General features: G+C 48.6%; 1 protein-coding gene across 5 annotated transcripts in view; it reads left to right on the forward strand.

Moving 5' to 3' along the window:
- Nucleotides 1-791: 791 nt before the first annotated feature.
- LOC105495626 (spectrin beta, non-erythrocytic 4) overlaps nucleotides 792-23,533 on the forward strand; it is a 117,054-nt gene continuing 94,312 nt past the window's right edge. Inside the window, exons 1-3 of one of the 5 annotated variants that reach the window (XM_071086864.1) lie at nucleotides 1,019-1,102; nucleotides 1,714-1,851; nucleotides 6,742-6,928. In XM_071086864.1, the coding sequence (XP_070942965.1) occupies nucleotides 6,757-6,928 (172 nt within the window). In that variant the 5' untranslated portion in view covers nucleotides 1,019-1,102; nucleotides 1,714-1,851; nucleotides 6,742-6,756. Of the gene's footprint in view, nucleotides 1,103-1,713; nucleotides 1,852-4,788; nucleotides 4,863-6,741; nucleotides 6,929-23,533 lie in introns of those variants that run through there. The other 4 variants (XM_071086866.1, XM_071086867.1, XM_071086863.1 and 1 more) reach the window with 4 other exon arrangements.

The raw sequence follows: 23,533 nt of genomic DNA on the forward strand, positions 1-23,533 counted from the left end.
ACTGTGTCACGGCATATCTATGCACTTATATGACCCTGTGTGACTCAGTGACCGGAAGGGCAAGCATGACTGTGGGCGACACCTTGTGTCATCCTCCGTGTGTGATCCCGTGTTACAGTGTGACTACACGTGCGTGACACCACGTGTGCCAAGCATTGATTCTGTTCTTTTGTGACCTTGTGGTGACACCGTCGGTGACACTGCGTCAGCCTGTACGATAGGGTGTGGGACGTGTGAGGTGTGCTACATGGAAGCGTGAGATTATTAGACTGTGACGGTGTGTGACACCACATGTCTCGTGTAAGGATGTGTGACACCGGGACCCCATTCGAGTATGTGACTGTGGGTGTCTCTGTTGTGCTGCTGTTTGTGACCCCCTGTGATTATGATGTGCGAGGTCTGGGGGTGCAGCATATGCGGGGCGACTGCTGTGAAGGTTCGAGTGTGTAGAGTGTGTGACACTGTGGCTGTGAAGCTGTGCGCGATGTGTGGGCCTATGACACTGTTTGTGACTGCCGGGGAGTGTGCGACTGTGTGTGACAGGTGCGTTTGTGTGTGACGCCGCGTGGGCGGTGGTGACCCTATTGGATTGGTGTGGTGCTGGGTGACACTGTTCCAGTGTGGACGCCGCCTGTGACGGCGTGAGGGTGTGACCCCGTGGGACCTCACAGGAGGGAGTGACGGCGCGCGAGCGCGTGGATGCGGGGGTGAGTTTGTGTGTCGAGGCCCCCGCGAGTATGGCATAGCAGCGTGGCGAGCGTAACCCCGTGGGAGTGTGCAGCGCGTGACGCCGCCGTGCCCGCGGGAGTGCAGCCGTGCACCCCACGCCGCGGCCGGGTGTGACTGTGCGTGGGCCTCGGGCTGCGGGGCGCGGGGACCGCGGGCGGGAGGGGGCCCCGGGGGCGCGCGGAGCGCGGCGGCGGCGCGAGCGAGGGAGGCGCGGCGGCGCATGCGGATCTGGCTGAGCCGTGAGCCCGCGGGGCCGAGCTGAGCCGGGCTGGGCCGGGCCGGGCCGGGCCGGGCCGGGCAGCGGACGCCGACAGGGAGGTCGGTCGGTCGTGGGGAGCAGTGGGGACAGCGGCGCCGGCGGCCGCGGGCCCAGGTGAGCGGCTAGGGGGCCGACAGCCCCTCCCCCAAGCATGTACCCACCTGGCGAGCATCCCTCCTCCGTGCGCACCGGGCATAGCTGGAGCCCCGGGTCTCCCTGGCTGGAGGGAGGCAAAGGGTCGAGGGCAGGACGAGTCCCCAACCCCCCACCCGGTCTAGCCTCCGCGCCACGCGTGGGTCTTACCCCCAGGCCTTGTCCTTCCCAGGCCCCCTCCCTGGGCGCGGTGTCTGAACCGCAGGGAGAGAGGCGCGGCCTGGGAAGGGTTAAAACCTCTGATGCCACCGCAGCCCAGCGCCCCGCCTGCTTTTGCAGGGGGGAGTGGGGGGCCGGCTCGCAGGACACCCCTTCTCGGCTCCCCTATTACCTGCTCCCTTCCTTCCCGTTCAATTGCGTTATGGCCAGAGCTGATCCTCGGCCTGGCTTGAGAGCTAACAGGAGAGCTAACGGCCTCCCCATCTTTAAGTGTCCTCCACTGAAGAAAACAGTTGTAACCACCGTTTAACAGGGAGGGAAACTGAGTCACAGGCCAAGTTAAAGATACTCGGTTAAAGATACAGCAAGGATAAAGCGGAACTTGAACTCATTTCTGTCTGACTCCGGAACAGGCACATTGATTTGCTGAGATATGTGAGGAAAAGATGAAGAATAATAGCAAGGAACATATATATCGAGAGCTTGCAGTGTACCAGATACCATGATCCCTGCATTATTAACTTACTTCTTCAAACACCGCTAAGAAACGGGTACGATTATCATTACTCTTTTTTTTTTTTGAGATGGAGTTTAGCTCTTGTCACCCAAGTTGGAGTGCAATGGTACAATCTCGGCTCAGTGCAACCTCTGCCTCCCAGCTTCAAGCAATTCTGCCTCAGCCTCCCAAGTAGCTGGGATTACAGGCATGAGCCACCACGCCCGGCTAATTTTGAATTTTTAGTAGAGATGGGGTTTCACTATGTTGGTAAGGCTGGTCTCCAACTCCTGACCTCAGGTGATCCACTCACCTCCTTGGCCTCCCAAAGTGCTGGGATTATAGGCGTGAGCCACCTCCTGGCCTACCCTTTTGTGTGTGTGTGTGACAGAGTCTCACTCTTTCATTCAGTCGGGAGTGCAGTGGGTCAATCTCAGCTCACTGCAATCTCCATCCCCCAGGAGCAAGCCATTCTCCTGTCTCAGCCTCCTGAGCAGCTGGGACTACAGACACGCGCCACCATGCCTGGATAATTTTTGTACTTTGTTAGTAAAGACGGGGTTTCACCACGTTGGCCAAGCTGGTCTCGAATTCCTGGCCTCAAGCGATCCACCTACCTGGACCTCCCAAAGTGGTGATATTACAAGCATGAGCCACCGTGCTGGGCCATCATTACGATTTTGCAGATGAACAAACTAAGGCCCAAAGAGTAGAAATAGCTCAGCCAAAGTCACACATGTGGTAGGTAGCTGTGTGCTCACTTTCACTTTTCCATGGAGGGAGGGAAGAACAAAAATGGATTTGGGACTGGGCACAGTGGCTCACACGTGTAACCCCAGCACTTTGGGAGGTTGAAGTGGGCAAATAGCTTGAGCCCAGATGTTCGAGACCAGCCTGAGCAACATAGAGAGACCCCATCTCTACGAAAAATACAAAAATTACCTGGTCATGGCGGAGCTTGCCTGTAGTCCCAGCTACTCAGGAGGCTGAAGTGGGAGGATCGCTTGAGTACAGGAGTTGGAGGTTACAGGGAGCTATGATTTTGTCACTGCACTCTAGCCTGGGTGATAGAGCAATACCTTGTCTCAGGAGAAAAAAAAAAGGGGGGGGATTACAGTGTATCCCCCTAAGGGACAATTTCCACTCTACTCACTCTATTGACCAAGACTCAGACCCTACCTTCCTAGAATTCAGTGAGTTGGCAATTGTCTGGGTCTTTTGAGGACATTGATCTCCTAACTTCCTCCTTTGTTGGTCTTAGAATCAGGCCTGGGGGCTCAGAAGGTAGAGGAGATACATCTAATGTCACTCAACCCTTTAAATTTCTTCTCTCTCTTTTTTTTTTTTTTTTTTTTTGAGATGGAGTCTCACTCTGTCGCCCAGGCTGGAGTGCAGTGGCATAGTCTCGGTTCACTGCAGCCTCTGCCTCCTGGGTTCAAGCAATTATCCTGCCTCAGCCTCCCGAGTAGCTGGGATTACAGGCATGCACCACCATACCCGGCTAATTTTTGTATTTTTATTAGAGATAGGGTTTTACCATGTTAGAGTCTGGAACTCCTGACCTCAGGTGATTTACCCACCTCGGCCTCCCAAAGTGCTGGGATTACAGGTGTGAGCCACCACACCTGACTAATTTCTTCTTCTTTTTTTTTTTTTTTTGAATATTTTTTTGTTCTCTATTTTTAAATTTTAATTTAATTTAATTTAATTTTTTCTGAGATGGAGTCTCACTCTGTTGCCCAGGCTGGAGTGCACTGGCGCGATCTCAGCTCACTGCAACCTCCGCCTCCCAGGTTCAAGCAATTCTACTGTCTCAGTCTCCTGAGTAGCTGGGATTACAGGTGCACGACGCCACGCCTGGCTAATTTTTGTAGTTTTAGTAGAGACAGGGGTTCCACCGTGTTAGCCAGGCTGGTCTGGAACTCCTGACCTCAGGTAATTCTCCCACCTCGGCTCCCAAAGTGCTGGGATTACAGACGTGAGCCACGGCGCCCAGCCGAATCACTTGAGGCCAAGAGTCCGAGACCAGCCTAGCTGACATGGCGAAAACTTGTCTCTACTAAAAGTACAAGTTAGCTGGGCATGGTGCTGTGTGCCTGTAGTCCCAGCTGTTTTGGAGGCTGAGGCACAAGAATCACTTGAACTCGGTTGGCAGGGGTTGCAGTGAGCAAAGATTGCACCATTGCACTCCAGCCTGGGCGACAGAGCGAGACTGTCTCAAAAAACAAAAAACGGCTAGGCGCGGTGGCTCACGCCTGTAATCCCAGCACTTTGGGAGGCCGAGGCGGGCGGATCACGAGGTCAGGAGATCGAGACCATCCTGGCTGACACAGTGAAACCCCGTCTGTACTAAAAATACAAAAAATTAGCCGGGCATGGTGGTGGGCGCCTATAGTCCCAGCTACTTGGCAGGCTGAGGTAGGAGAATGGTGTAAACCCAGGAGGCAGAGCTTGCAGTGAGCTGAGATCACACCACTGCACTCCAGCCTGGGTGACAGAGGAGACTCCATCTCAAACAAACAAAAAAACCAACCAACCAAACAAACAAACCAAAAAACACAGAACCTTTACTAAGCCATTGAGTCTGAGCTCAGCAATTTAGGCTGGAATCAGGTGGCCGTTCTTCTGGTCTCTGCTGTGGTCAGAGTTGAGGGTGGTGTTGGCAACCTTAGCTGGCCTTGGCTAGAATGACTAGGGCCTTGGACCTGGTCTGGCCCAGGTGTGTTTTTCTTATAGCCACAGTAGAGCACAAGCAGAAACATGCGAAGTCTCCCTCCCGCGTCCTAGGCTCAGAACTGGCACAGCAGCACTTTCACCTAATTCCGCTGGCCAAAGCAAATAACAGGGCTAGAGTCAATGGGTAGGGTATGCAGCACTCTATCCTACCTTAGCAGTAGGAGGACACTGAAGAGTTATATGGCAAAGGCTGTGGCTACAAGGGTGAAGAATTAGGGCCATTAATGCAAACATTCTTTTTTTTTTTTTCTTTGAGATGGAGTCTCTCCCTGTCACCCAGGCTGGAGTACAACGGCACGATCTCAGCTCATTTCTACGTCCGCCTCCCAGGTTCAAACGATTCTCCTGCCTCAGCCTCCTGAGTAGCTGGGATTACAGTAGCCCACCACCACGCCCAGCTAATTTTTGTATTTTCAGTAGAGACTGGATTCCACCATGTTGACCAGGCTGGTCTCGAACTCCTGACCTCGTGATCCGCCTGCCTTGGCCTCCCAAAATGCTGGGATTACAGGCAGGAGCCACTGTGCCTGGCCCCATTAATGCAAACATTCTATCACCTATTTTTTTTTTTTTTTTTGGAGACAAAGTCTTGCTTTGTCTCCCAGGCTGGAGTGCATTGGCATGATCTCCGCTCACTGCAGCCTCCACCTCCCAGGTTTAAGCGATTCTCCTGCCTCAGCCTTCTGAGTACCTGGGATTACAGGTACGTGACACCACGCCCAGCTAATTTTTGTATTTTTAGTAGAGACAGGGTTTCACCATGTTGGCCAGGCTGGTCTTGAACTCCTGACCTCAAGTGATCCACCCATCTCAGAAAGTGCTGGGATTACATGCATGAGCCACCGTGCCTGGACCTATCACCTGTGTTTGAATTCTAGCTACTTACTAGCTGTGTAACCTTGGAAAAATAGATCAATTCCTCTGTGCTTCAGTTTCCTCCTCTGTAAAATAGGTGCAATAATAGCCAACTGTTAGGGAATTAAATTTGTGGAAATAATAAGAGAATGTACATGAAGTACTGACCACAGGGCAAGTGTTCAATATGTTCATTATTGTTATTACTGCATTACAGAACTCTATTGTTCTAATAATAACAGTGACAGTTTGCTGAGCCCTTAATATGTGCCAGGGTCTAAGCTATGTGTTTTACCACATCCTGTGAAGTGGTGAGGGTAAACATTATTATTATTGTTATTTAGAAATACGGTCTCACCATATTGCCTAGTTTGGAGTGCAGTGTCACTATTATAGATCTCTGTAGCCTTGACTTCTTGGGCTCAAGCCATCCTCCTGCCTTAGCCTCCTAAACAGCTGGGATTATGGGTGGCAGCCACCACATTTGGCTAATTTTTAAATTTTTTTTAAAAACGGTTTTTGGCTCTGTTGCCCAGGCTGGAGTGCAGTGGGAGCTATCTTGGCTCACTGCAACCTCCACTTCCTGGGCTTAAGCCATTCTCACACCTCAGCCTCCTGAGTAGCTGGGATTACAGGCACGTTGCCACCATATCTGGCTAATTTTTTTTTTTTTTTGAGACAGAGTTTCGCTCTTGTTGCCCAGGCTGGAGTGCAATGGCACAATCTTGGCTCACTGCAACCTCCACCTCCTGGATTCAAGCGATTCTCCTGCCTCAGCCTCCTGAGTAGCTGGAATTACAGGCATACTCCACCTCACCAGGCGAATTTTGTATTTTTATTAGAGACGGGGTTTCTCCATGTTGGTCAGGCTGCTCTCGAACTCCCCATCTCAGGTGATCCGCCCGCCTCGGCCTCCCAAAGTGCTGGAATTATAGGCGTGAGCCACCGTGCCTGGCCAATTTTTGTATTTTTTGTAGAGACAGGGTTTCACCATGTTGCCCAGGCTTGTCTCGAACTCCTGGGCTCAAGCTATCTGCCCTCCTCAGCCTCCCAAAGTGTTGGGATTATAGGCCTGAGCCACTGCACCCGGCTTATTTTTATTTTTATAGACGTGAAATCTTGCTATGTTGCCCAGACTGGTCTCCAACCCCTGGGCTCAAGTGATTCTCCTGCCTCTGCCTCCCAAAGTGCTGGGATTACAGGTATGAGCCACTGTGCCCAGGCCTTATCATTATTATTATGTCCACATTAAAGACAGAGAAATTGAGGACAAGAGAGGGGACAGGACTCAAAGCCAGTCACTGTTAGAAATGGGACTTGATCCTAGACCTGACCTACCTCTCCCCATGTCCAGGCCTCGCTTTCCCCGATGGCGCAGATACCAGGGGAAGTGGACAACATGGAGGGCCTGCCTGCCTCTAACAACAACAACCTTGCCACCCGCTGGGAGAGTCCGGATCGGGGCTGGGAGCGGGAGCAGCCAGCCGCCTCCACCGCAGCGGCCTCGCTCTTTGAGTGCTCCCGGATCAAGGCCTTGGCAGGTACCTGGAGGAGGGCTGGGGTGGGGTGAGGAGGATGAGGAAGGGGAAAGGGTACCCAAGAACCTTGGTGGTCCGGAGGGTGGGAAGAGAGACCAACACTGTCCAATAGAACTTTCCATGATGGTGGAAATAGTCTATATCCGTGATGTCCAATGTAATAATCACTAGTCCATGTGGCTTTTGAGTGCTTGAAATGTGGCCAGTGCTATGTGACAGACTGAGTTTTCAATTTTATTTAGTTTTCATTAAATTTATTTATATATATATATTTTTTGAGATGGAGTCTTATTCTGTTGCCCCGGCTGGGGTGCAGTGGCGAGATCTTGGTTCACTGCAATCCCTACCTCACGGTCTCAAGCCATCCTCCTACCTCAGCCCCCTGAATAGCTGGGACTACAGATGCATGCCCCCACACCTGGCTAATTGTTTTTTTGTTTTTTTGTTTTTTGTATTTTTAGTAGAGACGGGGTTTCACTATGTTTGCCAGGCTGGTCTTGAACTTCTGACCTTAACTGATCCACCTGCTTTGACCTCCCAAAGTGCTGGGATTACAGGCATGAGCCACTGCGCCTGGCCCAGTTTTAATTAAATTTAAATAACCGCATGTGGCTTGTGATTGCCGTATGGAGCAGCGCAGCCTTAGAGCCTTAGAAATGTACAGTCCCAGAATGGTGGGACTTTGTAAGCATATTCCCTTAGAATCCCGAAATGCAGAGCCATCAGATCCTTGGAACTTGAAATGTCTGGCCGGGCGCAGTGGCTCAAGCCTGTAATCCCAGCACTTTGGGAGGCCGAGACGGGCGGATCACGAGGTCGGGAGATCGAGACCATCCTGGCTAACACGGTGAAACCCCGTCTCTACTAAAAAAAAAATACAAAAAACTAGCCGGGCGAGGTGGTGGTCGCCTGTAGTCCCAGCTACTCGGGAGGCTGAGGCAGGAGAATGGCGTGAACCCGGGAGGCGGAGCTTGCAGTGAGCTGAGATCCGGCCACTGCACTCCAGCCTGGGCGACAGAGCAAGACTCTGTCTCAAAAAAAAAAAAAAAAAAAAAAAAAAAAAAAGAAATGTCTAAGAGATTCTTAGACCTCTCGAAATGAAGACCTTTGACCGGGCATGGTGGCTCATGCCTGTAATCCCAGCACTTTGGGAGGCTGAGGTGGACAGATCTCTTGAGTGTGTGAGTTGGAGACCAGGTTGGCCAACATAATGAAACCCTGTCTCTACTAAAAATTAAAATAATACAAAAAAAATTAGCCGGGCATGGTGGCATGCATCTGTGGTCCCAGCTATTCAGGAGGCTGAGGTGGGAGGATGGCCTGAGCCGGTGAGGTGGAGGTTGCAGTGAGCCAAGATCGCACCACTGCACTCCAGCCTCAGCAATAAAGCAAGAACCTGTCTCAAAAAAAAAAAAAGCCTGGCTAATTAAAAATAATTTTTTTTGGCTGAGCATGGTGGCTCATGCCTGTAATCCCAGCACTTTGGGAGGCTGAGGCGGATGGATCACTTGAGGTCAGGAGTTTGAGACCAGCCTGACCAACATGGTGACTCTACTAAAAATACAAAAATTAGCCAGGCCTGGTGGCTGGCACCTGTAATCCCAGCTACTCGTGAGGTGGGAGGCAGGAGAATCACTTGAACCCGGGAGATGGAGGTTTCAGTGAGCTGAGATCACACCATTTCACTCCAGCCTAAGTGACAAGAGTGAAACTCCATCTCAAAACAAAAAAAAAATTTTTTTTGTAAGATGGGGTCTTGCTGTGTTGCCCAGGCTGGTCTGGAACTCCTGGGCTCACACAGTCCTCCCACCTCGGCCTCTCGAAGTGCTTTGATTACAGGGGTAAGCCAGAGTGCCTAGTAGTCACCCTACTTTGATGTATCAGAACAATATTAGCAAAGACCAGAGAACTTTATAGTTATAGAAAGACCTTAGACCTTTAGAATTGTAGACTCTCGAACCTTAGTACTTAGTATTCATAGAGGTTTGGAACCTTAGAAGTGTTTAATCATCAGCATTAAAACTGGCAAATGGCCAGGCGCAGTGGCTCAAGCCTGTAATCCCAGCACTTTGGGAGGTCGAGACGGGCGGATCACGAGGTCAGGAGATTGAGACCATCCTGGCTAACACGGTGAAACCCCGTCTCCACTAAAAAAATACAAAAAAACTAGCCGGGCGAGGTGGCAGGCACCTGTAGTCCCAGCTACTTGGGAGGCTGAGGCAGGAGAATGGCGTAAACCCGGGAGGCAGAGCTTGCAGTGAGCTGAGATCTGGCCACTGCACTCCAGCCTGGGCGACAGAGTGAGACTTGGTCTCAAAAAAACAAAAAAAAAATAAACAAAACAAAAAAAAAACTGGCAAAGACCCTGAGGAGCCTCAGAGATATGGAACTTCATAATCATAAGCCTTTAAAACATGACACCCTAGCACCTTTGACCCTTGGGACCTTAACATCTTAGAAACACAGACTGCTAGAATCGTAAAATATAGATGATCATAATCATGAATTCTTAAAACCCAAAGATCAGAATCAGTTACCTCCAAATCTTAGAACTTTAGTAACTCAGTAGTTTATAATCACAGGATGGCTCTCTGATACTAAGATTTTTGGAACATTTATTTGTTTGTTTGTTTGTTTATTTATTTATTTATTTATTTGAGCTGGAGTCTCACTCTGTTGCCCAGGCTGGAGTACAGTGGTGCAACGTCAGCCCACTGAAACCTCCACCTCCCAGGTTCACACGGTTCTCCCACCTCGGCCTCCCGAGTAGCCGGGACTACAGGCCCGCACCACCACGCCTGGCTAATTTTTGTATTTTTAGTTGAGGCAGGGTTTCACCATGTTGGCCAGGCTGGCCTTGAACTCCTGGACTTGAGCGATCCACCCGCCTCGGCCTCCCAAAGTGCTAGGATTACAGGCGTGAGCCATCGCGCTGGCTCAAGAAACCTGGCTGATCTAGCAACCTGTAGTCCCAGCACTTTGAGAGGCTGAGGCGGGCGGATTGCTTGAGCCCAGGAGTTTGAGACCAGTTTGTCCAACAGGGTGAAACCCCGCCTCAACTGAAAACAAAAATTAGCCAGGTGTGGTGGCGCATGCCTGTAGTTCCAGCTACTCGGGAGGTTGAGGTGGGAGAATCTCCTGAGCCCAGGGAAGTGGAGGTTGCAGTGAGCCAAGATTGAGCCACTGACTCCAGCCTCAGGCAACTGAGTGAGACCCTGTCTCAAAAAAATAAGAAACCTGGCCAGGCGCAGTAGCTGACGCCTGTAATCTCAGCACTTTGGGAGGCCAAGGTGGGCAGATCACTGGAGGTCGGGATTTTGAGACCAGCCTGGCCAGCATGGCAAAACCCTGTCTCTATTAAAAATACAAAAAATAGCTGGGTCTGGTGGCGCGTGCCTGTAATCCCAGCTACTCAGGAGGCTGAGGCAGGAGAATTGCTTGAACCTGGGAGGCGGAGGTTGCAGTGAGCCAAGATCATGCCATTGTATTCCAGCTTGGGCGACAAGAGCGAAACTCCGTCTCAAAAACAAACAACAACAACAACAACAAGATAATAAAAATAGAGAGAGAGAGAGAGAAATCTGTATGTGCCACAAAGTATGAACCAGATTCAGCTGATGGATTGCCAGCTTCGTCTGATCTAGAAACCTAGACTGATGAAAACATACACTCATGGAAATTTACAGTTATACCTTTAGAGTCTTAGAACCTTAAAAAGGTAGGAACATATCAACTTAGAATTCTAGAATTTACTAATTTACTGTTAAGTGAGTTTGTTTGTGTTTTGAGGGGGAGGGGGTCTCTCCACGTTGCCTAGACAGGTCTCAAACTCCTGGTCTCAACTCAGCCTTCTGAGTAGCTGGGATTACAGATGTGTGCCACCACTCCCAGTTGTAGAATTTATTATTATTATTATTATTATTATTATTATTATTATTATTTGGACTGCTGCCCAGGCTGGAGTGTGGTGATACAATCATAGCTCACTGCAACCTCCAACTCCTAGGCTTAAGCGATCCTCCCACCTTAGCCTCCCGAGTAGCTGGGACTACAGGCATGCACCACCATGCCCGGATAATTTTCTTCTTAATTTTTTGTAGAGACAGGGTCTCGCTACGTTGCCCAGGCTGACCTTGAATTCCTGGACTCAAGCGATCCTCCCACCTTGGCCTCCCAAAGTGTTGGGATTACAGGTGTGAACCACTGGAATTTATTTTATCTAGAAAATATGAATTCAGTGCCTGCTGTGTGCCTGGCCCATGCTGGACAACATGAGGGGCATAGTAGTGACTGAGGCAGCCCGGGTCCTGCCCCCACAGGGCTCATAGGTCAGTGGGAGAGAGAGATCCGGCTAGACAGTGATGACCCAGAGGGGTCAGAGACAGGGTAGGGGAGCCACAGGCAGAGAGGTTGGGGCTGTTGACAGAGAGGCACAAGCATTGGGCTGTGATGGGGAAGCCCAAGGACTGCAGGAGCCCATAGGATGTACTTGATCCAGCCTGGAGAATCAAGGAGGACTTCTTGGAGAAGGAGAGGCCTAAGTTCAGGCCTAAAGGGTGAATTGGCATGAACACCGGAGTGAAGGGTGGAAGAGTATTCTAGGTAGAGGAAACTGCATATACAAGGCCTCCAAAAGTTGGGAGTGGCTTAACTGAGAAGGATACAGGTGAGGAGTAAGTGATGATGGGGGAGGAGCCAGTGGAAGCCAGATCCTTCTTTTCTTTCTCTTTCTTTCTTCCTTTCTTCCTTTCTTTCTCTTTCCTTCTTTCTTTCTTTTCTTTCCTCTTTCTTGACGGAGTTTCGCTCTTGTTGCCCAGGCTGGAGTGCAATGCCACAGTCTCAGCTCACTGCAGCCTCTACCTCCTGGGTTCAAGCGATTCTCCTGTCTCAGCCTCCCAAATAGCTGGGATTACAGGCACCTGTCACCTTGCCTGGTTAATTTTTGTATTTTTAGTAGAGATGGGGATTTCACCATGTTGGCTAGGCTGGTCTTGAACTACTGACCTCAGGTGACCCACCCGCCTCAGCCTTCCAAAGTGCTGGGATTACAGGCATAAGCCACTGAGCCTGGCAGAAGCCAGATCTTAAAGGGCCTTGCGGGGTACCAGGGAGCTATGGAAATATTTTTTTTTTTTTTTTTTTTTTTAGAGACGGAGTCTCGCTCTGTCGCCCAGGCTGGAGTGCAGTGGCGCAATCTCGGCTCACTGCAAGCTCCGCCTCCTGGGTTCACGCCATTCTCCTGCCTCAGCCTCCCGAGTAGCTGGGACTACAGGCGCCCGCCCCTGCGCCCGGCTAATTTTTTCTATTTTTAGTAGAGACGGGGTTTCACCATGGTCTCGATCTCCTGACCTTGTGATCCGCCCACCTCGGCCTCCCAAAGTGCTGGGATTACAGGCGTGAGCCACCACGCCCGGCCGGAAAGATTTTTAAGCAGAGGTGGGATATGGTAAGATGAGAATTAAGGACTCTCCAAATCTTAGAACTGTGCTTCTGAGAGCATCTTGCCCAGGGAAATGTAGAAATCCCCTTTGAGATTAAAAAAAAAAAAAAAAAAAATTCTCTCCAACTTGGGCAACAAAGAAAGATCCTGTATGTACAAAAATTTAAAAATTAACTGGCCACACTGGCATGTGCCTCTATCACTCTGGAGGCTGAGGCAGGAGGATCACTTGAGCCCAGGAATTGAAGGCAGGGATCTATGATGGCACCACTGCATTCCAACCTTCCAGCTTGGGTAACAGAGTGAGATCCCACCTTAAGAAATTGTATTTTATTTTCTTTTTTTTGAAACAGAGTCTCGCTCTGTTGCCCAGGCTGGAGTGCAGTGGTACGATCTTGGCTCACTACAACCTCTACCTCCTGGGTTCAAGCTGTTTTCCTTCCTCTGCCTCCTGAGTAGCTGGCATTACAGGTGCACGCCACCACGCCCGGCTAATATTTTGTATTTTTAGTAGAGATGGGGTTTCACCATGTTGGCCAGGCTGGTCTTGAACTCCTGACCTCAAGTGGTCCACCTGCCTTGGCCTCTCAAAGTGCTGGGATTATAGGCGTGAGCCACGTCCGGCCTGTGTAATTTTCATAAATGCTCACAAATGCACAACTCTGCTTAAATCTCCCATGCTTAGGGTTCACATACAGCTCTACAAGTAAAACACATTTGTAGAGGAACTCGAGACCCCAAACCAGTAACATTCAGCTTAATGGTAACTTCATGATGCTGCTCTCCTGATGAAACCACCTGGCCGCTCAAAGTGCAAATGTGACGTAGACCACTACACTGCATTTCTTTTGCATCCCTTTGCCCAGCTCTCTCATGGTTTTTCTCCCTCTTTTATTTTGAGGCAGAGTCTCGCTCTGTCACCCAGGCTGGAGTGTAGTGGTGCGATCACGGCTCACTGCAGCCTCGACCTCCCGGGTCACCTGTAATCCTAGCACTGAGGCTGAGATGGGAGCATCACTTGAGCCCACGAGTGAGCAACATGGTGAGACCCTGTCTCTGTCAATTTTTTCGACATTAAGGAAAATTGTTTGGACCCCACATTCAGTGTGTTCTCTGCTCACCCTCCACAGTTTGTGGCTCACTACTGTCACTGACCTGTGTGAGGCTTCTCTCCAATTCTCTTTTATTCCCAAATCTCAAATCAATTTCTTCTTCCCTGTAGGCAACCACTGACATTATTTTGTTTTGCTTTTTTTTTTTTTTTTTTTTTTTTTGAGACGGAGTCTCGCTCTGTCGCCCAGGCTGGAATGCAGTGGCCAGATCTCAGCTCACTGCAAGCTCTGCCTCCCGGGTTTACGCCATTCTCCTGCCTCAGCCTCCCGAGTAGCTGGGACTATAGGCGCCCACCACATCGCCCGGCTAGTTTTTTGTATTTTTTAGTAGAGACGGGGTTTCACTGTGTTAGCCAGGATGGTCTCGATCTCCCGACCTCGTGATTCGCCCGTCTCGGCCTCCCAAAGTGCTGGGATTACAGGCTTGAGCCACCGCGCCCGGCTTGTTTTGCTTTTTAAATAAAGATGGAGTCTTGCTATGTTGCCCAGGCTGGTCTTGAACTCCTGGGCCCAAGCACTTCTCCCACCTCGACCTCCCAAAGTATTGGGAAGCCACTGCTTCTGACCCCATTCAGATAGTTTTTAATGTGAATCTTTTTCTTTACATGAGGATAATTTTGCAAAATGTGCATTGCTAATAAGTAAGCATATATATATATTTAACTTTTTAATATTAAAGTAGTTCATGCACACAGAATGGCAGAAAAATCATGCCAGTATTTCCACAAATGAGTACTCTCTTGTAACCAGCGCCCATATTAAAAAACAGAATCTACAACGGGGTGTGGTGACTCATGCCTGTAATCCAAGTGCGTTGGGAAACCAAGGCATGATGATCACTTGAGGCCAGGAGTTCAAGACCAGTCTGGGCAACATGGAGAGACCCCATATCTACAAAAAAAAAAAAAAAAAAAAAATTAAAAATTATCTGGGCAGGCCTAGGCACGCTGGCTCACACCTGTAATCCCAGAACTTTAGGAGGCTGAGGTGGGTGGATCACGAGGTCAGGAGATTGAGACCATCCTGGCTAACATGGTGAAACCCCATCTCTATTAAAAATACAAAAAATTAGCCGGGTGTGGTGGTGGGCGCCTGTAGTCCCAGCTACACAGGAGGCTGAGGCAAGAGAATGGTGTGAACCCGAGAGGCGGAGCTTGTAGTGAGTGGAGATCAAGCCACTGCGCTCCAGCCTGGGCGACAGAGGGAGACTCTGTCACCAAAAAAAAAAAAAAAAAAAAAAAATTAGCTGGGTGTGGTGGCATGAGCCCGTAGTCCTAGCTACCCAAAAGACTGAGGCGGGAAGATTGCTTGAGCCCAGGAGTTCCAGGCTGCAGTGACCTAAGAAGGTGCCACTGCCCTCCAGCCTGGGCAACAGAATGAGATACCATCTTTAAAAAACACACAAACAGAATGTGACATATGACAGACCCAGAAAAGCATCCTCATGCCACCTACCTACACTATAGTCCAAGGGCGTACTCTCTTAACTTCTAATAACTCAGCTTCATTTCGCTGGTGTTTTAACTTTATGTAAATAGAATAATGCATTGTGTGCTGTTTTGTGTCTGGCTTTATTCACTCAACATTATGCTTGTGGGAGATGCATCCATGTCTCCCTGTGCTTGTGGGTTGGTGCTTCTCCTTGCTGTATAGTGTGCCATGGTGTGAACATACCACAGTTTGTTTATGGATTCACCTGTCGATGAGCATTTGGATTGCTGCTAGTTTGGGGCTACTATAAATGGCGATGTTGGGCCAGATGTGGTGGCTCAAGCCTGTAATCCTAGCACTTTGGGAGGCCAAGGCGGGCAGATAACTTGAGGCCAGGAGTTCAAGACCAGCCTGAGCAATACAGTGAGAACCCATCTCTACTAAAAATACAAAAAAATGTGCTGGGTATGGTGGTGCATGCCTGTAATCCCAGCTACTCGAGACACTGAGGCAGGAGAAGCACTTGAACCAAGGAGGCGGAGGTTGCAGGGAGCCAAGATAGTGCCACTGGACTCTAGCCTGAGTGACAGAGTGAGGCTCTGTCTTAAATAAATAAATACATAAAATAAATGGTGGTGTTCTCAAGTTTCTAGTACACATTTTTGGTGGGCATAAGCGCTTGTTTCTGATGGTTTACACCCACCCAAGAGTGAAGATGTCCAATCACAGAGTAAGGGTATATATTTTATTTTATATGTATATGTATTTTTTGTTGTTAATTGAGACGAAGTCTCGCTATGTTGCTCAGGCTGGTCTCCAACTCCTGGGCTCAAGCAGTCCTCCTGCCTTGGCCGCCCAAAGTGTCTGGATTACAGGCGTGAGCCATGCGCCCGGCCAAGTGAGTGTATATCTAACTTTAGTAGAGACTGCCAGTTTGTATCATTTTATATTCCCACTAGCAGTGTACCAGAGATTCATTTGCTGTGCACCCCACCCTTGTGATGGTCAGTCTTTTTTTTTCTTTTTCTTTCTTTTTTTTTTTTTTTTGAGACAGAGTCTCACTCTGTCACCCAGGCTGGAGTGCAGTGGCATGATCTTGGCTCACTGCAAGCTCCGCCTCCTGAGTTCAAGCAATTCTCCTGTCTCAGCCTCCCATGTAGCTGGGATTACAGGCGCACACCACCACGCCCAGCTAATTTTTGTATGTTTAGTAGAGACGGGGTTTTGCCATGTCGGCCAGGCTGGTCTTGAACTCCTGACCTCAGGTGATCTGCCTGCCTCGGCCTCCCAAAGTGGTGGGATTACAGGCTTGAGCCACCATGCCCAGCTGATGGTCAGTCTTTTTAATTTTAGCCATTCTGGTGGCTGTGCATTCTGCTGTGGTTTTACTTAGCATTTTCCTGATGACTAAGAACAACGAAGAAGGTGAAGCATATTTTCATACATTTATTGGCCATTCAGATACTCTTTTGCAAGATGCCCATTCAGGTCTTTTTTTTTTTTTTTGGTCTTTTGAGATGGAGTCTTGCTCTGTCGCCCAGGGTGGAGTGCCATGGCATGATCTTGGCTCACTGCAACCTCCACCTTCCGGGTTCAAGTGTTTCTCTTGCCTCAGCCTCCTGAGTAGCTGGGATTACAGGCGTGCGCCACCACACCGGGCTAATTTTTGTATTTTCAGTAGAGACAGGGTTTCACCATGTTGGTCAGGCTGGTCTCGAACCTCCCAAAGTGCTGGGATTACAGGCATGCGCCACCGAGCCCGGCCCCAATCAAGTCTTTTGCCCATTTTCTTATTAATTTGTCTGCCTCTTTCTGATGCTTTTGGAGGAATGCAAGTACGTAAGCAGACGTATGTGTTGTCAGTGTTTTCACCCACTCTGTGGCTTATCTTTTCACTGGCTTAACAAGGCCTTTGATGAACAGATTATTTTTTTCTTTTTTTCTTTTTTTTTTTGAGATAGGATCTCACTCTATCGCCCAGGCTGGAGTGCAGTGGCTCAGTTTCTGCTCACTGCAGCCTCAACCCTCAACCTAACCTCCCAGGCTTAAGAGATCCTCCCACCTCAGCCCCCTGAGTAGCTGGGATTACAGGTACGGGCCACCATGCCTGGCTAATTTTTGCATTTTTAGTAGAGACGGGGTTTCGCCATCTTGCCCAGAATTGTCTGAAACTCTTGACTTCAAGTGATCAGCCCGCCTCGGCCTCCCAAAGTGCTGGGATTAGAAGTGCCCAGCCTGACGAACAAGATATCTTAATTTGAATGTAGTATAATTTAATAATTATTTAACAATCATTTCCTGTATGGCTAACATTATTTGTGTCTTGTTTAAGAAATCTTTGCCATCTTGGCTAACATGGTGAAACCCTGTCTCTACTAAAAATACAAAAAACTAGCCGGCCGTGGTGGTGCGCGCCTGTAGTCCCAGCTACTCGGAGGCTGAGGCAGGAGAATGGCGTGAACCCGGGAGGCGGAGCTTGCAGTGAGCCGAGATCGCGCCACTGCACTCCAGCCTGGGCGACAAAGTGAGACTCCATCTCAAAAAAAAAAAAAAAAGAAAAAAAAGAAATCTTTGTCTATTCCAAGGTTATGGAAATAGTCTTTGATGTTTTCTTCTGAAAACCTAATTTTTCTTTTCTTTTTTTTTTTTTTTTTTTGAGACGGAGTCTCGCTCTGTCACCCCGGCTAGAGTGAAGTGGCGTGATCTCGGCTCACTGCAAACTCCACCTTCCGGGTTCAAGCGATTCTCTTGCCTCAGCCTCCCCAGTAGCTGGGACTACAGGCGCATGCCACCACGCTCGGCTAAATTGTTGTATTTTTAGTAGAGACAGGGTTTTGCCATGTTGGCCGGGCTCATCTTAAACTCCTGACCTCAAGTGATTCTCCCACCTCAGCCTCCCAAAGTGCTGGAATTACAGGCGTGAGCCACTGCACCTGGCCTAAAACCTTATTTTAGTCCTTTCACATTTGGATTTGTAAGCGGAATGAAATTTATTTGTATATATTATTGTGTACAGTGCAGGTCAGTTTGTTTTCGTCCCCCATATGGATATCCAGTTGACTCAGGTCCATTTATTTATCCTTTCCCTGAACTGCAATGTCGCTTTGTCATAAATCTGAGAGCCACTTATCTATGGGTTTCTGCATGCAGTTATTGCTGTAACTGATACAGGTTTTATCATGTTCCAGATTGCATTCTTTGCTTTTTTGTTTTGTTTTGTTTTGAGACAGAGTCTCGCTCTGTCTCCCAGGCTGGCATGCAGCGGCATAATCTCGGCTCACTGCAACCTCCGCCTCCCGGGTTCAAGCGATTCTCCTGCCTCAGACTCCGGAGTATCTGGGATTACAGGCGCACACCACCATACCTGGCTAATTTTTGTATTTTCAGTAGAGACAGGGTTTCACCATGTTGGCCAGGCTGGTCTCGAACTTCTGACCTCAGGTGATCCATCTGCCTTGGCCTCCCAAATTGCTGGGATTACGGCTGTGAGCCACCATGCCCGGCCACATTATTATTAGTATTATTTTCAGAACTCTGCCTTAAGACTCATCCATGTATCTCTGAGTGCATTTGTTTATTTATTTATTTTTAAGACAGGGTCTTGCTGTGTCACCCAGGCTGGAGTGCAGTGGTGTGATCTCGGCTCACTGCAACCTCCAACTCCTGGCCTCAAGTGATCCTCCCACCTCATCTTCTCCAGTACTACAGGTACTGCAGAACTGCAGGTGCACTCCACCATGCCTGGATAATTTATATATTTTTGTAGATAGAGACAAAACCCAGGTTCTCCCCTGGGTTTGAATTCTTGGGCTCAAGCAATCCTTCCACCTTGGCCTCCCAACGTGCTGAGATTACAGGACCATAATGAACCAGTGCACCCGGCCAAATTAAAGTCTTATCCTAAGGAAATGTGTTTCACTTGTGATTGTTATTGGAGAAGAAGTTATTGGAGAAGAATGTATAAATGGTAAAAAGCTGGGCATAATAGTACTTGCCTATAGTCCTAGCTACTTGGGAGGCTAAGGGTGGGAGGATCATTTGAGCCCAGGAGTTTGAGACTAGCCTGGACAACATAACAAGACCCCCATCTCTCCAAAAAGTAAAAATGAAAAACATAGCCAGCTGTGGTGGTGCACGCCTCTAGTCCCCTCAGGAGGCTGAGTTGGGAGGGTCCCTTGAGCCTAGAAGGTCAAGGCTGCAGTAAGCTGTGATCATGCCTCTGAGCCACCGCCTGAGTGACAGAGTGGGACTGTCTCAAAAAAAAAATAATAATAAAATAAATAAAAGAACTCAATATAAGCACAATAGCAGACAGAGGAAACTTGTCATTTGGCCTGGAGTATTTTTGTTTGTTTGTTTGTTTTGAGACAGGTTCTCCTTCTCTTGCCCAGGCTAGAATGCAGTGGTGCGATCGTGGCTCACTGCAGCCCCGAACTCCCAGGCTCAAGCGATCCTCCCACCTCAGCCTTCTGAGCAGCTGGCACCACAGGTGCACACGCACTATGCCTAGCTATTAAATTTTTTTTTTTTAAGAGACGGGAGCCTCACTATATTGCCCAGTCTGGTCTCAAACTCCTGGGCTGAAGTGATCCTTCCACCTTGGCCTCCCAAAGTGTTTAGATTACAGGTGTGAGTCACCTCGCCCAACCTGGCCAGGAGTCTTGAAAGCCCAAAGGTATCTGTGTCAGTTATGGTCCTGGCAGGAAGCAGATGGCATCCCACAAAGGGGTAAAGTTGGGGCAAGTTTAATGAAGGGACTATTGACATAGGGGTGGGCAGGATTGAGGGAACCTACAGGGGCAGCAGGGACCCGCAGCGTGCAGAGAAGGGAGCAGTGAGAGAGGAGAGAGACGTCATCTGCAGGAGCTGGGGATGTAGAGAAAGAAACCAGGCACTGCCAGGGGCAGGTCAGGCAGGGAGGGAGGGAGCAGGAAGCAACAAAGCCGTTGACTCCTCTGATCTCCTGCTGGCCAAACCCAGTTGGAAGTCTGAGGGGCTCTGAGGGTTGGGGAGTCCATTCATACAGTCCACACTGGCCAGCCTCCCTGGACCCACCACAGTACGGGGAAGAGGAGTGGAGGGTGGCACCAGAGGGGGAAACGGAAGACCCCCACACAGTAAACACACCAACATGGTCAACATTCAGCGTCATCTCAGGTCAGGGCAACACTCTGAGATTTTTTTTTTTTTTTGAGAGAGTCTTGCTGTTACCTAGGTTGGAGTGCAGTGGCGCAATCTCGGCTCACTGCAGCCTCCACCTCCCAGGCTCAAGTGATTCTCCTGTCTCAGCCTCTTGAGTAGCTGGCATTACAGGCACGCACCACCACGCATGGCTAATTTTTGTATTTTTTGGTAGAGAGAGGATTTCACCATGTTGGCCAGCTGGTCTCAAGCTCCTGACCTCAAGTGATCTGCCCACTTAGGCCTCCCAAAGTGCTGGATTACAGGCATGAGCCACCATGCCCAGCCCCGTGACAATGCTTTTTGTTTTGTGATTTCATTTTGATGATACCCAAAGAAAGTGAACAGAAATTGATCCTGGGCTAGGTGCAGTGGCTCACACCTATAAGCCCAGCACTTTGGGAGGCTGAGGCAGGAGGATTGCTTGAGCCCAGGAGTTTGAGACCAGCCTGGGCAACCTGGCAAGATCCTGTCTCTATAAAAAATACAAAACTTAGTCAAGTGTGGTGACATGCGCCTGTAGTCCCAGCTACTGGGGAGGCTGAGGTGGGAGGATAACCTAAGCCCAGGGAGGCTGAGGCTTCACTGAGCCATGATCATGCCACTGCTCTCCAGAGCCTGGGTGACAGAGTGCGGCATAGAAAGAAAGAAAGAGAGAAAGAACGAAATTGAGAAATAATGAAAGAATGAACAAAAGAAAGAAAGAAAGAGAAAGAGAGAAAGGGAGAAAGAGAGAAAGAGAGAGAAAAAGAGAGAAAGAGAGAAAGAGGGAGGGAAGGAAGGAAGAAAGGAAGGAGAAAGAAAGAAAGAGAAAGAAAGAAAAAAAGAAAGAAAGAAAGAAAGAAAAGAAAAGAAAGAAACAAAGAGAGAAAATAAAGAAATTGATCCTGGACCATCTTAATGGCAACTTCATAAAGGATGATACCCCTGTGTGTGTGTGTGTGTGTGTGTGTGTGTGTGTGTGTGTGTGTGTGTATATATATATATATTTTTTTTTTTTTGAAACAGGGTTTCACTCTGTCACCCAGGTTGAAGTGTAGTGTTACAACGATGGCTCACTGAAGTCTCAACCTCCTGGGCTCAAGGGATTCTGCCATCTTAGCTTCCTGAGTAGCTAGGACTATAGGCACAGGCCACCATGCCTGGCTAAGTTTTAATTAATTTTTTTTTTTTGAGACAAAGTTTTACTCTTGTTTCCCAGGCTGGAGTGCAATGGCGTGATCTCAGCTCACTGCAACCTCCGCCACCCAGATGCAAGTGATTGTCCTGCCTCAGCCTCCTGAGTAGCTGGGATTACAGGCGCCCACCACCATGCCTGGCTAATTTTTAAGTTTTTAGTAGAGACGGGGTTTTACCATGTTGGCCAGGCTGGTCTCGAACTCCTGACCTCAGGTGATCCACCCACCTTGGCTTCCTGAAGTGCTCTGATTACAGGCGTGAGCTACCACACCTGGCCTGATTTTTAATTTTTTACATAAATGGTGTCTTGCTTATGTTGCCGAGGCTGGTGTGAAACTCCTGGCCTCAAGCAATCCTCCTGCCTTGGCCTCCCAAAGTGCTGGGATTATGGGCATGAGCCACCATGCCTGGCCTGATTTTTCTATTCCTGATTACAGTCTTGTCAGCATGGAGCAAGAGTTGAGAACTGAAATGCCCACCGAGACCAGATGGGCTGCATACACTGAGAGAACTGGGACCTCCTGTAAGAGGGCAGCACCCACACAGCCCCCGCGATGGCAGCCTGGCAGGAATGGAGGTCCAGGGTTGCCCTATTGGGTGATATTTCATGAGAAGCCAAAAATCTAAATTTTTTAAAGACAAAATCTTCCTATTTTAAAATGTTGGCAACTGATTTACATTTTTATAAAACACAGTGGGGGTGCAACCAAATATATCTCCGAGGCTGGGCACAATGGCTTATGCCTGTATCCCAGCACTTTGGGAGGCTGAGGCGGGCAGATCACCTGAGGTCAGGAGTTCAAGACCAACCTGGCCAACATGGAGAAACCCTGTCTCTACTAAATATACAAAATTAGCTGGGCGTGGTGGCGCATGCCTGTAATCCCAGCTACTCAGAGGCTGAGGGAGGATAATTGCTTGAACCTGGGAGGTGGAGGTTGCAGTGAGCCAAGATTACACCACTGCACTCCAGCCTGGGAGACAGAGGGAGACTCCATCTCAAAAAAAATTTTTATATATATATATATGTATGTATGTGTGTATATATATACACACACACATACACACACATGCACACACATACACACCCACCCCTACCTCTCTCAAGTATAAGTTCCCAAAATCAATGATCCCCAGAATCCATTGAAGAAAGCCAAATCTAGTCCAAATCCTTCTTTTTGCAAATGTGAAAACTGGGGTCCAAAGAGGGGAGATGACCTTGAGAAGTCACCTGGCCAGTTATTAATAGAGACAGGGCAGAACCCAGTTGTCCTCATTCTGGTACCACCCTGGGGATGCACTAAAATTCCACTTTGGCTGTAGTACTAGCCAAAATCTGCTATTTGGTGTGGGCGTCATTTGTTAGAAGGCAGAGGAATAAATACTAAATTTAGCATCTTTTCTGCCATCACTTCCTCAGGTATGATTGATGATCAGTATTAACGTAGGGTACCATCTTATCTAAACAGCACAAAACCCACATTGACACAAACAAGATACTTCCTTTGCATTTACTGTTAATATTTGCATATTCATTTTCAAACTAGAGGTAAACGTTCAAGGTGCAATTTAAAGTTAAAAAATACAGATAAGTAAATGTATATTTTCTAGTGCTAGAGTAAAAAGCAATACTTTTAAAAAAATTTGTATTTTTAATTTTAGTGGGTACATAGTAGTTATATGTATTTATGGGATAGATGCTTTTGTGTTGCAGACAATCCAATTATACTCTTTTAATTATTTTAAAATGTGCAATCAGGCCAGGTGCAGTAGCTCATACCTGTAATCCCAGCACTTAGGGAGGCCGAGACGGGTGGATCACTTGAGTACCGGAGTTTGAGACAAGCCTGGGCAACATGGCTAAACCCTGACTCTTCTAAAAATACAAAAATTAGCCGGGTGTGGTGGTGCATGCCTGTAGTCCCAGCTATTCACACAGCTGAGGTGGAAGGATGGCTTGAGCCCAGGAGGCAGAGATTGCAGTGAGCCATGATCTCACACCACTACACTCCAGCCCGGATTTGATACAGGGCAGACCCTGTATCAAAAAAAAAAAGAGAAAGATAAGTACAATTAAATTATTATTGAATGTAATCACCTTGTTGTACTGATATCAAATGCTAGACGTTATTCATTCTTTCCATATTTTGTACCCATTAACCATCACCCCTTCCCTTCACACCACTATTGATAATATTACAAAAGGTAAATTTTATGAAAAAGGAAATTTTTTTTTTTTTTTTTTTTTTGAGATGGAGTCTCGCT

Source organism: Macaca nemestrina, chromosome 20 (assembly GCF_043159975.1).
Source record: "Macaca nemestrina isolate mMacNem1 chromosome 20, mMacNem.hap1, whole genome shotgun sequence".
NCBI classification, from domain to species: domain Eukaryota; kingdom Metazoa; phylum Chordata; class Mammalia; order Primates; family Cercopithecidae; genus Macaca; species Macaca nemestrina.